At 36.7% G+C, this 17,092-nt stretch overlaps 3 protein-coding genes across 5 annotated transcripts; 1 reads left to right on the top strand and 2 right to left on the bottom strand.

The window, feature by feature from the left end:
- LOC18585818 (U-box domain-containing protein 1) lies at positions 2,644 to 5,284 on the top strand. Its single transcript, XM_018129203.1, has one exon. It carries the CDS (start codon positions 2,875 to 2,877, stop codon positions 5,140 to 5,142), a length of 2,268 nt encoding a protein of 755 aa, XP_017984692.1. The 5' UTR covers positions 2,644 to 2,874; the 3' UTR covers positions 5,143 to 5,284.
- Positions 5,358 to 11,941, bottom strand: LOC18585817 (UTP--glucose-1-phosphate uridylyltransferase 3, chloroplastic). Its single transcript, XM_018129202.1, has 17 exons — positions 11,071 to 11,941; positions 10,003 to 10,183; positions 9,769 to 9,918; positions 9,460 to 9,621; positions 9,189 to 9,361; positions 9,031 to 9,097; positions 8,588 to 8,754; positions 8,239 to 8,397; positions 7,932 to 8,023; positions 7,750 to 7,844; positions 7,399 to 7,476; positions 7,065 to 7,160; positions 6,767 to 6,841; positions 6,600 to 6,691; positions 6,353 to 6,515; positions 6,106 to 6,166; positions 5,358 to 5,757 (listed from the first exon to the last, which is right to left on the bottom strand). The coding sequence occupies exons 1-17, from the start codon at positions 11,781 to 11,783 to the stop codon at positions 5,645 to 5,647; spliced, it is 2,637 nt and encodes an 878-aa protein (XP_017984691.1). The 5' UTR covers positions 11,784 to 11,941; the 3' UTR covers positions 5,358 to 5,644.
- On the bottom strand, positions 13,081 to 15,748 carry LOC18585816 (two-component response regulator ARR14). 3 transcript variants are annotated; one of them, XR_001929673.1, is made up of 6 exons: positions 15,156 to 15,748; positions 14,909 to 14,985; positions 14,759 to 14,795; positions 14,524 to 14,635; positions 13,648 to 14,379; positions 13,081 to 13,276 (listed from the first exon to the last, which is right to left on the bottom strand). XR_001929673.1 is itself a non-coding variant. In XM_007008841.2 (5 exons), exons 1-5 carry the CDS (start codon positions 15,430 to 15,432, stop codon positions 13,734 to 13,736), a joined length of 1,149 nt encoding a protein of 382 aa, XP_007008903.2. In that variant the 5' UTR covers positions 15,433 to 15,748; the 3' UTR covers positions 13,577 to 13,733. The 3 variants fall into 3 exon arrangements, 1 of the variants encoding a protein (XP_007008903.2); XR_001929674.1 differs by having other exon boundaries at positions 13,081 to 13,259; XM_007008841.2 differs by lacking the exon at positions 13,081 to 13,276 and having other exon boundaries at positions 13,577 to 14,379.

Raw genomic sequence — 17,092 nt, 5'->3', positions numbered from 1 at the left:
TTGAAGATTGAAAATCAGAATTTATTATTTTGTTTTCTATTACCAACCAAAGTTTCAAGAAATGAGTTAGCAAGGTGTCACTTCAAACAAATTGTGTGGTTGGGAAAGGAGAAAAGAGAGAGAGAGATGATAATGCTCCTCCCAAAGAGCCCACTTGTTTTAATGCTTGTCGTTTTCTCTCTAAAAACAATGAAACCTAGCTTAATAAAAAACCAAAGGCTAAAATGGGCTAAGACACGAGCCGTCCGATGGGTATGGGCCCGGATATCAAACGGACTGTGATCGACACGCGTAAAAGGCTTGCGTTTCCAACTGAAAGAAAGAAAAAAGAGGACGGGGGAACGGGCCGGCCCAAAAGAATTGTTGATTGATATGGAGAGGATAGAAGGAAAGCTCCACTATTGGTTCTGGTTGTAAAATGATTGTGTGTGGGGGACTGTAGCTTGACTTTGGTGTTGCTCCACCTCCACTATTGATTCTTGCGATTGATTAAACCCACCATCACCATCTTTCCAAACGTTTGACTTGTGAGGGCCCACAACACTAATGAAGGAGGAGAAAGAAGCATAACTCTTTTACCTTCAAAAGTACTAGTATTGAAATCTCCTATGTTTTTATTGTCTAAATCTTGAGATGGGACTTGCAAATAATTTCATCCAATGAAGAATCCAAGAAAATTTTAGTATGTACTACTCTTAATCAATACTTTATGTCATTCTTCTAAATATAGTGAATAATAAAATAAGAATTTTGACATAAATAGTTAAAAAAATTCCTCTACTTAACTATTTTTTAACTAAAACGAACTTTTAAACTTTAATTTACATTTAAACAAATCCTCGAATTTATCAAAAAATTAACTGTTGTTAAATCCTACAGCTAGCATTTTATGTTTACATGACACATGAGTTAACGTAATCAACGTAACAATTAACATGGTTGACGCGTTAGCTGCTCATATCATATGTCATTTAGACAAAAAATACTAATTAATATTAAGTTTAACAAAAATTAATTTTTCAGTTTGTTTGGATACGATAAAAGATCATCTTATTACATGTTGTTTATTCATTTTTTTTGGGGGGAAATTGATTTTTTTTTATTATTGACATTATTATTTATATTTCTTGGAATTAGCTAATAAAGAAAAAGGTGGTGGTTGTTGTTGCTTATAAGATTTTATGATTATGATGACATGATGTTCTCCATGTGGCAAAGCATAAAGTTAACAAAAATTTACAAACTTTCTAAGGCTTGCCAAAAATATCAAAGCATTAGAAAAAGGGCCATCTTGAAGCCTCACTTTTTTTTCCTTGTAAGGTCATGTCAATTCGTACACAAATTTTTCTTTTTTTTTTTTATAGTGGAGAGACTCTTTAAAATAATTGAGTAAAATAATTATTGATGTTTTTGGCATATTCTTTGCATATATGGACAGCCTCGTATGCTAATTTTAGCCAAAGAAAAAAAAGTCATACCTTGATAAATTTATAGAGTTTTTGGGTTATTTGTCTTTAATTATCTTTGAATATTTAAATTATATACGTATACATTTATATATATACATGTAAATATATGCATATAGAATATAAAGAATTAGTAATAATATAATTAGATTAGTAAAATGTTTTTTAGAAAAAGTTAACACGTCGTAATGAATGTATCTTTTTTAAACATTCATTATTCTTATTTTTTATATATTATAAATTGGTTTTTTATGATTTTTTTTAATTTTTTCATATTAAGGAGCATAGACAAATTTATATTATAATTTTTATATGAATTTCCATAAAATTCGAAGAAAGACAAATATTTAAAAACGGAAAGAGTATTAATCAAATGCCTTGGAACATCAACATTGAGTACATATGATTGTGTCGTTTTCAACGTTGATGTTGTAACACCAATGCAAGTTGTCCTACATACTGTTGCTGGCCTATACCTTATATCAGATCTTGTGAAGTAGAATAAAACGAAGAGTTGAAAAGTACCAAGGGAGCTGATTAAAGAAATGTTTCCTCTGACGCAAGAAAGCCAAACAGAAGATTCCAAATACAGTTGGTGACCCAGTCAATTGTAAGAGAAAAAGCAAAAGGAGGGTTTGGCTTTAAGGCTGTTTCCCCATGGAGTTCAACTCTTTTCTCATCTGACTGCTGAATTCAAGGGAAGGCTTTGATCAAAAGGATTTGGCTTTGGCTTTTTGACTCGCAAGTTTTAATATTTCGAGTCGTATGAATTGAATTCAACTTTTCAACTGATGAAGAAACAATATATAATTGTTAACATTTTTTAATAATTTTTATCCGTAAAATGATATTTTCAAATGGAATATAAAAAATTTGAACGATAACAAGATTTTTGACATCTAATGCAATATTTTTAATCATGTTTTTTTATCTGTAAATTTTTGCTATTAGGCACACTTGAGATGCCAAATCTAAGGATGTTTCAGATTATTATCTACAACAATAAGAAACCAAATCAGTTTCAGAACACTACACAATCTGAATCAAGCAATGGAAATGGGGTGGTGATCAATGATTACTGAGATGAAAGTGTCTCTCATGGTGGTAAGTTTTTTTTTTTCAAGTCTTACTCTTTATATAAAAAATTATACATCATTTAATAAGATAAATGCTCGGATGTAAAAGTCAAAAAGTCAGATGAAAGCCTAAACATTTCTTTGGTAAAACAGTCTAAAAATGGGGAAAAAAATATATATATATGTAAGAAACTAGTCTAGGAAGCTACCAAACAGAAAAGTTGACAAGACTGGTTAAATAATTCAGTGTTTTTTGAATATAAAACTGGCGGGGAATGCATCTAGCGCTTTGAACCAGGGAAGTCCTCCAAGTGGCAGCAGCCTGGAAGTCCATGGTTCACCTGCTGGCATCCACCCTGTTGTCTTTTTCTGTTAAATGTACAAAGAGAAGCAGTCAAGATTTCCATGCAAAGAATGATAATAAAGAAGTTTGTTCAAAGTTACCTAACTTTTTAATAAAACCTTTGGCATGGAAAAAATGGTGGCAAACTGCTTCAGGAACTGACTCACTCTTGGAGAGAAATTCAGTCATGGAATTGGCTCTCCCTCCTGTGATGGCTTCCTCGGGGTTTTTGCCATCTGGGTCTTTGTTGCAGTCCTTGATTCATGTATCTAATGAAGTAGCTTCAATGGAAAAGCTTCCTTTTGTACAGGTTAGGAACATTTCAACCATGATGAGGAGGATCAAGCTCCTTTCATCTTTGTTTGAAGAGATTCAGGAAATAAACAGCCCGCTCCCTCCATCTTCAGTCTTGTGTCTCACTGAGCTTTTCTCTGTGATCCGGAGAGTGAAAGTTTTGACCGAAGGGTGCAGGGATGGTAGCTCTATTTGGGGCCTGATACAGACAGAGCTCATTTCCAACCAATTCTATGCGATAGTGAAGGAGATGGGGAGGGCACTCGACATTCTACCTCTGAGTTTGCTTGATATAACGGTAGATATCAGAGAGCAAGTTGAGCTGCTTCACAAGCAGGCGAAAAGGGCTGAATTGTTTGTAGACCTCAGGGAGGTTCAAAGAAGGGAAGAGCTTCTCCAAGTAATGGCCTCTAACAATGGAAAGAACAGGAAGAACCAACGGTTCGTTGACATTGAAACAGTGAAAGAAGTTTTAAGCAGCATTGGGTTGAGAAGCCCACTGGATTATGAGGAAGAGATATCAAAGCTAGAGGCAGAAGCACTGAAGCAGGCAGGTACAGGAGGACTGTTTGTAGTTTCCAACATAAACAATCTCGTATCCTTTGTTTCGTATTCCAAATCCATGATTTTCTCCAGTAGTGAAGAATGTGAGAAGAACAAAGAAGACATCAAGCAGTCATGTGGTTCCATAAACAGAAATCTTGATCAGTCTTCAACTTCTCAGTCAATGTCTTTGAATATTCCTGATGAATTTCGTTGCCCGATTTCGCTTGACCTGATGAAAGATCCAGTGATCGTAGCATCTGGGCATACATACGAACGAAATTCAATAGCTCAATGGATCAACACAGGACGTCACACATGTCCGAAAAGTGGGCAGAGGTTAATTCACATGGCCTTGATACCCAACTATGCACTCAAGAGTCTAGTGCACCAATGGTGCCAAGAGAACAACATCCCATTAACAGAATGTTCATCTTCAAATACATCAGAGTTGGAGAGAAGTAATAGCAAGCAAAAAGCCTGTGAGAAAGCCATTGATCACATTTCTGCAACCAAAGTGGCAATAGATGCTGTCAAAATGACAGCTGAGTTTTTAGTAGGGAAGTTAGCAATGGGGTCCCCCGATATCCAAAGGCAGGCAGCTTATGAGCTGCGGTTGCTTGCGAAGACCGGCATGGATAATCGCAGGTTAATTGCAGAGGCAGGAGCTATACCATTTCTTGTGACATTGCTAAGTTCCAATGATCCGAGAATCCAGGAAAATGCTGTCACTGCCTTGCTCAATCTTTCCATTTTTGATAACAACAAGGTCTTAATAATGGCAGCTGGAGGAATCGACAATATAGTTGAAGTTTTGGAATCAGGAAAAACCATGGAGGCAAGAGGAAACGCAGCAGCAGCAATATTTAGCCTGTCAATGATAGATAACTTCAAGATGGCAATTGGAGCCCGACCGACAACAATTCTGGCCCTGGTTGGGCTCCTGAGAGAAGGAACAACAGTTGCCAAAAGGGATGCTGCAACTGCAATATTCAACCTTGCACTTTATAATGCTAACAAAGCAAGCATCATAGCTGCTGGGACAGTCCCTTTGCTCATTGAATTGTTGATGGATGACAAGGCAGGCGTAACTGATGATGCCTTGGGAGTGCTGGCGCTACTTCTGAGCTGCCCTCAAGGGCTTGAAGCTATAAAGAAGAGTAGAGTTTTGGTGCCTCTTCTCATTGATCTCTTGAGATTTGGATCAGCCAAAGGAAAGGAGAACTCAATAACGCTTTTGCTGGGGTTGTGCAAAGATGGAGGAGAGGAAGTTGCCAGACGCCTGTTGATCAATCCGCGAAGTATTCCTTCCCTTCAAAGCTTGGCTGCTGATGGCTCTTCAAAAGCTCGAAGAAAGGCTGATGCATTGCTTAGATTACTCAACAGGTGCTGCTCCCAATCTCACAATCCAGTCGGATAGCATGTCGCCAACATCTAGAGAGTGTAAATTTGTGGATTTGGACAAAAGAAAGAAAGAAAGTGTAAAAGTTTTTCTGTAAATGAATCTCATCATTCAGCTTTAAATCACCTTCATGATAGGCTTGTTTACAATAAAGGATAATTATCTGCTTCTGATCCTCATATTATTACTTTCAATGTCTTTCATTACTAGCAGATTGAATATGAATACAAGAATTTTAATGAATATAGATACAGATTTCATTGCTGGAACTTTTACACCGTTCTTTTACAGTCTAAGTTACATGAGCAATGTAACTACAACAAAAAAGAATTATATGCAAAGAACTATGGCCGGGACTTCATAACTTTCTAGATGACTCCAATTCAATTTACTTTAATGAAACATCCTAGTTGAGAAAAGGTTAAACTTATGTTCAACCAATCAGAATCAGAGAGGTCGAAGCTCAGTATTCGTGAACCATGATTCACATAAGAGCAAGGTTAAGCATCTGGGTATTATTTCACAACTCTATTAATTCCAACAAAATGTGACAGCCATTGATATTGTATTTCCAGAACCAGCTTCCTCTATCCATCAGATTCTGTGGTAAGGGGTCCAACTGAAGAGCTAGACCTGAAATAGATATTAATACTAAAGATGAATTAAGGATAAAAATTTGTATAAAATTTGAGATCATTCTAGAAGCATAACAGCAAACTTTTTTGTTTAGATGATAGAAAGTAATAAACTAAAACTATAACCAAGTTTCCGAAAATTTACAGATACTAAAAATAGAAGGTGATTGAATTATAATTATAGGAGACCAAATAAGTCCCCAATCCTGTAATTTCTACATCCCTTGAGGGGAAGATTGACAGGACAAATCTGAAACTTAAAAACTAATAACAACAATAAAAGTAAGTGAGCTCTAATTAGGCAATCTAGAAAGCAAAGAAGCAAGACATATTGAGGCATAAAAACCTGGATCTCCAGAAGTGATCTTCATTCTGTAGCCATCTGGGACTTCAAATAAATGATTTCCCTGTATAGAAGGAAAAATGATTCACTGCATGGATCCAAGAATGGCAGCTGCCTATATGCAAGTTTGTGCATGAGTCAATGTTTATGTTGCTTCAAACCATACAAAGAAAAAGAACTGATTGGATTTGTTATATCATTCCTGGAATGCAACACAAAGCTAAATATTGAGATTGTTATCGCATATAACCTGTATGGTAACATTGCTGGCCTCAAACTCAGCATTTCCATGAAGTATGACCTTAAGTGCCTCAAAATGACGAACATCATGCTTCCAATATACATTATCTCCAGAACTCCAGTCAATTCCATCATTCAGCACCTTCACATTATGTAACTTACACCTTCCATACCTGCATAGATGAACTCACTTTTGAACCTGAGAAGTTGTTTGATATCCCCTTTGAAGATTCTCGGAAAAGCATGCAATATCAAACCTGTGCCCATATTGTAGTGTTGGTTCACCATTTTCATCAACCCTAGTTGAGCCCATAATGTTGTCAGCTGCAATAATCATGCTCCCTTCAAGCTGAAAGAAACAAACCATATCAGCATATAATGATCTAGCATGCATTAGTTAAACCGTATGTCAAGAGATTATAACCTGAACATTTCTCCATAAGAACTCTGCAACCTCTATTTGTAGTTCTGAGCCCTTTGAAATGGAACCCCCACTAAACTAAGAAGGCAAAGAAAACATCATTATTACTTCAAAATATGATGGATTGATGATTAGCATTACAGCTTCAATTCTGGAACTTTTGAAAGTTAATAACAAGTTTTGGCTGAAATGGATTTATGATCTTTTATCTACAAAGTCCCAGAACAATTACACCAAAAGCGGAAAAAGAAGCATTAACAGCAAAAACTTTTGAGTCTACCAAAAGCCTGAATATACTTACTTTCTGTCTGGTGACCTCCCAAAGTGGGCCAAGTGCAGGATGAAGAAAGATGAGAAATGGTGGTCCAGAGTCTACATACTTATCATTACCTTCAACCTGCATAATATGAAAGAGAACACTATAGCTCAATACACTTGAATAGGATATTCACCAATTATAGCGTGGTTCGATTTTTATTTTTTACACAAAGACTGGAAAATTTTAACAATTTCTTACGCATCATAATGAAAATAAATACTAAATAATAAGCAGATCTACTACATGGTGACAATCCATGTCATTCAACTGAAACTGATTTGGGCAGTAATATTGCAAGAACTCTTATAGGAAATACCTCAGGAAGATCAATATCACAGTGCGAAAGAAGATCATAGGCATTCCGCATGATATCCAACAGTGAACCATCAGGAGTCTGCACAATAACTCATACTTATATTACTGTTGGAGAAAACAAAAGTAACTTACTTAACAGCATGCAGTGATTATGCTCAAATGAAGCAAAAGGAATTCAAATAAAAATCCAGGAGAGTGAAAACAAGAAAGCCACTAATTAATATAGGAAGATATACAAAAAAAAAAAAAATGATATTGAGCATCTGATCTCCCAGAAAGCCATATTTGAATCTGAAGCAGTTTCATTTGATAATAGAACAAGGATGCACAAGAAGAATATCCAGAAAACTACCTGGTGAAGAGACATGTCTGCATGTTTTCTTTTCTTCTTAGCAGATGATGTAACCCTTCTCCTTTCATTATAAACAATAAAGGTATCCAATTTATCTGTAGACACATGTAGCTGTGATGTTAACCAGATGATAACGCATGATGGACGTGAGAAGTCACAGTTGAACCCAGCCAATACCATACCTTCCACACCTTTGTAACATCTAGATGAATATGTATTAAGAAAATTATCTGCAATGTTTTGCATAGTGCACTCCAGCCTGCCACCATGGACACTGCAAGTAGAAAGTTGTCAGCATTAGTGCCAGGGTCATCATCAGCAAAAACTGATAGTTATACTAGCATTGGTTATTAATTTCAAAAAAGTTGACGCGGAACATGATCCATACTTCAATTAATTGTGCAAACAAGGGCAGTGAAATATGAAATGCTAGATAAAATTTATCAAAAACAAACTAGCTAACCCTGCCAAAAGAAACAAGCTAACTACCTGTGCCAGCTTCCAAAATAATCCGTATATACAATTGACTTCTTTGTATTTAATACTACGCCAGGTAAACTTCTTTCACTTCTTGTTGATCCAACTAGTTCAGCGGAAGGTAGATCCACATAAAGAATGTTGGTATTGGCAGGGAACTCTGCCTGCAAACTTGACACAAGGAAGAGAAATTTCTGACTTTATTGCTTGACGTAAGTTCTTGAAGAAAAAGACATACATGAAAAACAATATGTAATAAGCTGGAGAGTTATTATATTGATGTTAAAAAGCACAACAAAAACAAAAAGCAAAATTGAAACTGCATGCTTATAACCATATTATAGCGAAAATTACTGTGTACCTATTGGGTGAAGGAGGTCCACTTGTGATTCCAAACTTATCAAACTCAGTGTATTCAATGCATGACAAACCATATGCCCACTTCCCATCAAGGTTCTTCTTCTCAATTAAAACATTGACTCCTTCTGTAGCCCCTGAGTTCCGCTTGCAGGAAGCAAATCCCAGTTTCTGTTACAAATAGAATCAGTATGGCAATACAAGATAGCAAATGACCTTGGTCCTGATGAACTCAGCATATGACCAGAGATGTGTATCTTCAAATGTGCAATAAACTTCCTGATCAAACTTATTAAAGAACTCCCAGAGATCTTATCCTTGATTGTAATATGCAAATTGAAGGAAAAATGTTTGAAAACATTAGCGGACACATTCTACCTCAATCTGATTTTGTTAGGCCCACAAAAGAAAGAGCATACTAAATCGGTGTTTCCAACATGAGCTTACCTTTCCATGATGTAAACCAATCCCTGCCAATGCCAAGAGGGTCACATCTGTAGCAGCCACAACATTACTGCAAACTCACCCATGGAAATCTTAAATTCAGCAACTGGTACATGATAATGTTTGCAAATAATTTCTGATATATAGTGAATATGGCAAACCTGACTTGCCGAACAGTAGCACCTTTCCTTCCATGATCATAAAACCATTGAAAGATGCCTTTGTCATAAGCAAGTTTCCATAGTACACCATGACCACCAGGCTTGCATACAGGCACAAATGGTTTCCTGACCAACCATTGCCCGTCTTCTGCGCTTACAGTCGGAACTAGAGGCTGACAATTTAGAAGTCAAATTTCTAAAATAACCACAATATTTATTTAATGGAATAGAAGAGACAATAGAAGGCATTTTCATAGTTTCAACTCAAAACCTGTTCAAAGAGTTGGAAACTTGATCGTCCTCTTCCAAACCATCCAAGTCTTTCACAAAGTGATGTGATATGTTCATGGTTGTTCTTTGCTGAACTTGTCATGATTGCAACAGGAGTGATGCATTGTTTTCCATACAGCTTGAAGTACAGGAACTCTCTAGCCTTGCAATTATAAAATAAAACATGATGTCGAAATAAAGAGTGTACTTATAATTTGTTTTCTAGTAATGAATCACTTAACTGTTATCTTTTCGTAAAGCATCATAAACATAAACTAATGTTTCAGGCTTTACAACAGTGATCTCATACCTGAAGATCTCTGATAAGACCTTCTAATAATGTCCGCCCACAATAACGAAGCATTGCAGCCGGAAGACATTCACCTGTGTCAGGATCAACCAAACCAAGCCTGTCTGCTGAACCTCCCAAAGGATATATTTCACCTAAGTCTGGCAAACCCTAAAAAGGATAAGATCTTATTATTCAAGCAAACTTGTGGCACATCCTTTTCATTTACAAGAACAGGACACGCTCGCCACTAACCTCAATTCCCCATAAAGCTGCTTGAGATGCATATTCTGTATTTTGAGAAAGGTCACATCCAGTAGGCACATGAATTTCCAAAAACTGGTATTCCATTGATTCATGTACATGCTGGGAGTGATTTGTAGTCTGCATTTCATGTGAGGATCGGGAAAGAAGCTCCAGCACCATTATCTGATATCTGCAGCAAGTATTTTATTTAAACTATTTAGTATATTCCAAAATTTTATGACATTGAACAATCTGAAAATATGTGAAAAGAAGAAATATGGAGGAAAACAACAAAGCAATCATGAAATAAGTTCCGTATATGGTAAAGATATCTGGAAAGTTATGTCAAGAAAATGACTCAATCCTCTGCCCACCCAATTAGGATATGTAAAAGACATGGTAAAGATGGGAATTTTGATTTTGCATTTAATATTAATAAAGCCTTCCTTGGGAACTGAAAATAGAACAGTTCAAAGGAAAGTCATTTTGATCCAAGCCATTTATGGAGTAGAATAAAGGCAGGGGATAAAGACACAGAGCTAAGAAGCCTTCTTCCAAGAGCATGAAGTGTGTAATTTTCTGTCAGAATCTTCAAGGTAATACCTCTGCCAGATTCTTCTGTTACGAATTGAGCCCTTTCTTTGTATTATCTCATGCTTTAGCTAGAATGCAGCCTATATGTTAGCTTATGTATACATTTCTTATCCCAGTGAGATGAATGAAAATCAATTATGCAAAACAGCTAAACTATGCTTACATCCTATTTAAGCAGTTTGCTACACAGCTATAAAAGGAAAGTTTGCATACAAGGTGAAAATGCTTTTAAACAGAGTCAGAACAAATGAAGCTGCAATTAACATAAGGAAACAGCTAAGGAAAACACTGATTATGAATAATGGCACCGTTCCATTCCCTCAAAATCCAATCCTTCCACCTACGAAAGGAAAACACTGATTTAACTAAACTTAATCATTTTACTTACATATTAGGCCGATACTATCCTTTTTTCCTCAACATTTTCCCCTTCCTACCAAACAAAATGCTAAAACATACATAAAGGAGCAGAGAAAAACTTACCCAATAATTCCTCCAATGCAACCATAAAACTCCTCAATCTCTCCCAAAATCTTCAGCAACTTTCTCAAGTCCTCACTATCCTCATCCTCCAAAACGCTACCGTTCTGACTCTTCACAAAACCTTCTCTCAAACCACCATTATTCACATCCCATTTCTCAATCATTTCCACCAAAGCATAAAGCGCGGTCTTGACAGAACTCCTCACTCCATCCCCTCCTTTCTCTCCAAATCCAAAACCCATTTCGAGCACGTGCTCTTGACCAGCTGCAACCAAACATTTGACCAGAAACGACTCGTCTAATCCCAAACCGAGCGAACCTAAAACCCTTTCAAAACCTCGGGTATTTAAAAAATGCTTGACTTTCGAATCAGAGTTCAGAACTTTGAGTTTCTGCTTGAGAGTTTTCGAAGCTGAGAGTTTCAAACGCAGCGTTTTGAGGCGGGAGATTTCCTGCTGGAAATTGTTGGAGTCGGGTGCTGGTGGCGCGTACTCTAAAGCCGCTGTGGAGACGCGTGTGATGCTGCTGGAAGTGGAAGGTGATGGAGAAGAGGAGAGCGATAGAGAGAAAGAGACAGAGAAAAGAGGATTCTGGGAGGAAACAGAAGGAAAAGAGTGGAAAAGAGAAGGTCTTTTTGAGTTTAAAGAGAGAGTAAAATGGTTGTTTTTATGATTAAGAAGAAGAAGAGAAGAAGCTCTTGTGCTGCTGGCCATGGTTCACAATGAAAGGAAATGACATAGAAAAAAAAGAAAAAAGAGGTGGGGAGGGAAAGGGAAGAGAGGACAGGAGGATAAGAACAGATGCTGGAAGCATATACCGAGGATTCTGCGGGGGGGAAACAAAGGGGAAGTGACTTGGAAATAACCGTCAAAAAACATACGTATGTGTCCGGTTGCGGGGTTTTGTCCTGAAAGGGTCTAAAAACCTCATCTTTTGCTCAATTTTCATTGGTTCTTGTGATTTTCTTGGCTTTTCTTTACCTTTTTATTTACTTGCATTGCACGTGGGGATCGAAGAGATAGAAAAATCTTTGTTCTGTTCATGTTTTTCAATTGTTGGGAAGTGAAATTGTGAACCCGGGAGCCCCTTTCCGGCTTGTTCTAGGCTTGATTCCTGGGCTGAACCTTGGTGCATATCCTAGCCTTGGTTCCTGGCTGAACCTTGGGGCATGTCCTTGGTTGCTAGCCTGAACCTTGGGCCAGCGTCTTTCAGTCCAAAGACCAAGAAAGTTTTGGAGCTTAGCCTCATGTCTCAAGCCTGTTTTTAAGACAAATTTGGACTTTGGGTCGGTAATCGATTGGTATAAGGACTAAGGCTTGGGGAACCCAATCTTGACTTCAAATCTTAATCGAAATCAAGTGTTTTAATGTTTTTAAGATCTTAATCCATGATTTGTGTGGCATAAAGATTTGTTTCAATCCTTTTTTGAACCGATAATTTACTCAAATTTTGGGCATATAATAAGAAAAGTTGCAATAGGAATTGACAAAACCATTAAACATTGAAGTGAGATTGGAGAGAAGTCCAAAGAAAATTGCAACCAAAGTTAATTACATGTGGAACTCATTTCCTACAAGCATAACTTAATCAACCCTTAATTTGTTTTTTTTTTCAATTTGTTTACGTATAAGCTTCCTTTTTTCTTTTTCCATTTTTTCCCTTTAGGATCTTCAGGATAGTTTCCATTATATATATAAGCTTTATGTTCTCTATTTAATTAGATTAATTTCTTCTTCATCATCAATGTAGAAATGAAATTTAAGAGCAATTAAGGCATAGGATACATACATGTAATAACCTTAGTAAGCAATTTAGAATCAATCCCGAGCTTAGACTATAACTTTTGCAAGAATATATATATATAAATATATATAAATATATGTATATATACATATTTCAAAAGAAATTTTAAAATAAAATCGATCAAACTGAACAAATATTCATTTGACAAGTGCATGCAAGTACATAGGCAGGAGCAAATGCATTCACAGCTGGCTTTCTCACATCACATAAAGCAATAGAAACCCATTTGCATATGATGAACACAAGGAACCATGCATACACTAATTTCTGAATTAAGATGCTAAAGCCCTTCAGGAAAAAATCTTCTGCCCCCCAAGATATCTACATGCATAGAATAATGTAGATTTTGATGGAACTCTCTTGTAAGATCACTGCATTATAATTTCCTGTCAAATACATCTGCCTGTAATGATTGCCAACAAGAATACAATAGAGGAAGAAGGGGTGAGAGAAAATTTGAGCATTGAGAAATACTATATTCTCTCTGAGACATGTCTTTTTTCAACATAATTTTAGAGATAATTACTATATATTAATTAGCAAAGTTCAAGACATGGTTCTTGATCAATCCTGAGTTATTTTCCTTTGGTTTATTTCTTCCTATAAGTAAATTCTAGTTAAGCAAAGAGAGTCCTTAAATCCCAAATTAATCCTAATGCTAAAATTATAATTTCGTCCAATATTTTCTCGAAAATCCATGCACTAACAACAAAAGAGGATCAAGTCGGTTACTGATATTTTTGCATTTTCAGGTTAACATTGGCAACGACTCACATTGAATACGAATTGTCTCATTCCACATTGATTATGAATTGTCTCATTGATCAAGTGCTTCAAGATCTGATCATTTAATGTCTCTTTCATAGAGTCAGATCCAGGGTACTTGCCATGGTCCTTGAATGCTTTCTGCCATCAGCATTTCCTTCCTTCAAGCTGCTAAGCTTCGAAGATGATGAAGGTGAAGATAAAGAAAGAGACAAACTACCAGCAAATCTTTCCAAACTATCCCTTTCAGATTCATCATCATCATTAATGTTTGGTGGTGTCATTTTCAGGGATAACTTTAAATCCAGGTCATGATTTGAAGCCGAAGTCTTCCTCTTCAGCCTGTCTTGGGCTTCTTGAGTCATTCTCCAGCTATTTTGCTTTGAATTGTTGATGCTGCTCAGACATCTAGTTTGATCTGTTCCTCTCTCCTGAAACTGGGCTGTGAAAGTAATGGGACCTAATCTGCTTGGCCTTGTTTGTGTTTGCCAGGATCCAGGAAGAGATTGAACTTCTTCCAGCGTTTGGTGAGTTCTTCTTCCTGAAGCAGCTTTTCCTCTGACACAAGAATCAGCCATTGGGGAACTAATGCCAAGTGAGTTATTGTGATAGCTTCCAAACAATCTCTCTGTGACCGAAGTGTAAAGCCCTTTTGTTGCTATATCCAACGCCAATGCACTGCCACCCCTATGAGAGCCATAGACCTTTTGATCATTCCCTCTCCACGAAACATCACCATACCTTCAAAAGATGAAAAAACATCTAATTTAATCACATTTCCTTTTCATCTTTTAATCCAAAAAAAAAATCCATTTTTCAGTTCAAAAAACATAAACATGACACTGATTTCCTCGAAGTAGGGAAAAAGATGACAGCTCTTTATACCGAAAACTTGAAGAAGGCCTCTGATTATCAAAACTGTGCAGCATGGGAAGGTGGCTGAGTTTGTATGTAGGGTGATCTCCACCTTCAAACAGAAGCCCTTGCTCTGTCATGGCTGCCATGTATGTGGAAATATATATACTTTCATTAGAGAGAAAACTAGACCTAAGACACCTTGAAAACAAACCCTAAGGCCAAAATCTATGTATTGTTTGTTGAGGGAATAAATTAAGCTTACCTTGATTGGGGTCATCAATCTTCTTGCTTCTGTACATCTACCAAAACAAATTCAGAAAAAGTCAATATATATATATCAAATTTGACAAAAGAAAATCATATATGATTAACTTTAATTTTTGTTCCAAGAAACTTTGGAAGATCAAAAAACCTGTAGATGACTCTTCACATGAGCTATGCTAAGGCCTTTGATGTTCATCAATTGAAGAACCAACTTGGGTGTTGCTCCTGCACCAACAAATTGGATTATATACTATATAATTAGTAGGATTTCCTTATACACATAACAATATGAAAAAAAAATTTGGGTTTTTTGAGAGGGTTATATATCATCATCGCAAGTACAAAAGAGAAAAAAAAGAATCCATAGTTTCATTGGCTTTTATACAAATACTTACTATCTTGTCCTCCTAGTCTTTCAACTGCATGAACAAAGCAAAGATGGAGATCAGGAGTCCACCGGAGTCTGGGTGTCTTGGAACGATTATACTGCCTAACAGATCCAGAAGCATGCTTCTTCCCATTTTCTTCAATTGAGCTATTGCTTGAGCTCTCTCCATTTGCTGCCTTGCTGTTACTCTTGTTCACCTCCTCCTCTTCATCTTCACTGCAGCCTTCCTTGTTGTTGTTGTCCTGGCTGGTCTCGGAATCTTCAATACTATCACTTGCCATCATGGTCTTTAGCTAGTCTTTGTTTGCAACTCCAAGTATAAATGATCAAAGAACAGCAGTGTTTAGGGATTCAAGTCATCCAGAGAGATCATGCCTAGAAAATGACTTAAAAAATTTAATGTCTGCAACCAGCTTTCCTCACCTCAGATCAGGCAAGAGGGAGAATATGTTGAGGTTTTATGCTTTAGAATGCAACAGAAATGAACATTTGGTTGCAGCAACAGGTTCAACCCTAGCTCCTTCACAAATATAGGGAGAGATACCTCTCTCTTTGTCTGCTATTTTATAGTTGTATGACCCCCATGCATGATGCATATTAATTAAATAATGACATGTATTTATAAAATAATAATTGTGATGAGTAATATAATTAATAAATAGGCTATGATCACAAGGAAGTGAAGGGTAAAAGTCATGGATACCACAACAAACTAATAATAAGAACAAGAATTAAGATCCTGCCAAGTTACCAAAAGAAGACCATTGTCCTCACTTGAAATTAATTAACCAGTAATTGTATATATTATTCTAAGAGGTATATATCTATGGAAATACTACTAGAAATTGAAGGTTAGATTTGGCTAAGCCATACCCTACAAATTCACAGTAAACGAGTACCCTGTGGACTGTTGGCTCTATAAAAGAAATGGTTAGGCTTGACAGCTCGTGACTTTCTCTAATACAAGATGACATAAATAAGGCAGGCAAGCTGGAGAGATAGAGCTAGCCTTGCGTGCGTGTTGTTAAGGCATATAGTTTCTCATCAATCAATGGGAGTAATTAGTCCTATCAGGAAAAAAAAGAAAGGAAAGTGCTGGCCTGTCAGTCACTTCACTCACAAAAACTTTAGAAATATGCCAGTGTCTTTCCATCGAGAATCACGGATTTGTCTTCCTGTCCCCCTTTGGAAGACTCAGCTTGATTCAGCATTCTAGCTCATCAGAGTCAATGGTTTCTTTGGAAAAAAAAAATGGTTATCTCTTTTTTATGAGACTTTCACTTCGGTTTTCCTACTTTAGAGTCTGAATCAATGACCCTGACCCCACTTCACCGAACCATTAACGTATGAATACCCTACGTGTGGACCGTCATGGTGGGGTGTTGCTTCGGGTTGTGCCACCTAAACAAGGGAATGTTGGAGGAATGGGAATTTAAGCTAAGGTTTTTTTGATGTAAAAGATCAATTTGACTATATGTATGCAGTTTAGAATAAAGGCAACGAAGAATTTACCTGGAAGTGAAAGAAAAGTCATCTCCAAAATTAGAAGGGAGTGAGAAGAATAGAAGAGTCGATACCGCGTGGAAATTTAGTTTAATGAGTTAATTTTTTGTACAATGTGATTGAAAGATAAGTCGAAAATACTTATTAGAATGAATAGATTAGAATAATTCAAGATCTTGTCAGCTATGGGTATGTGGCTGGCTTTTCTTGCCATCATCTCTCTTTCAATTGGATCTCTCACTCTCTTTGGCTTGGGGTCATTGACATATTCTGAACTTGGCCTATGGGAAAGTTCGAGAGAGACAACTTTGGAAAATGATTGTGAAATGGGAAATTGGAGAGATAAGTGAAGGCAGAAAATCATGACCTTCATTGCATATATGCTGCTTACAGCTAGGCAAAAGTAACGGGTCAGCTTGGCCTTTCTGCCCTCTTGGCCAT

Source organism: Theobroma cacao, chromosome 10 (assembly GCF_000208745.1).
Source record: "Theobroma cacao cultivar B97-61/B2 chromosome 10, Criollo_cocoa_genome_V2, whole genome shotgun sequence".
Classification (NCBI taxonomy): Eukaryota; Viridiplantae; Streptophyta; class Magnoliopsida; order Malvales; family Malvaceae; genus Theobroma; species Theobroma cacao.
This window is presented reverse-complemented; position numbering and strand designations above follow the sequence as displayed.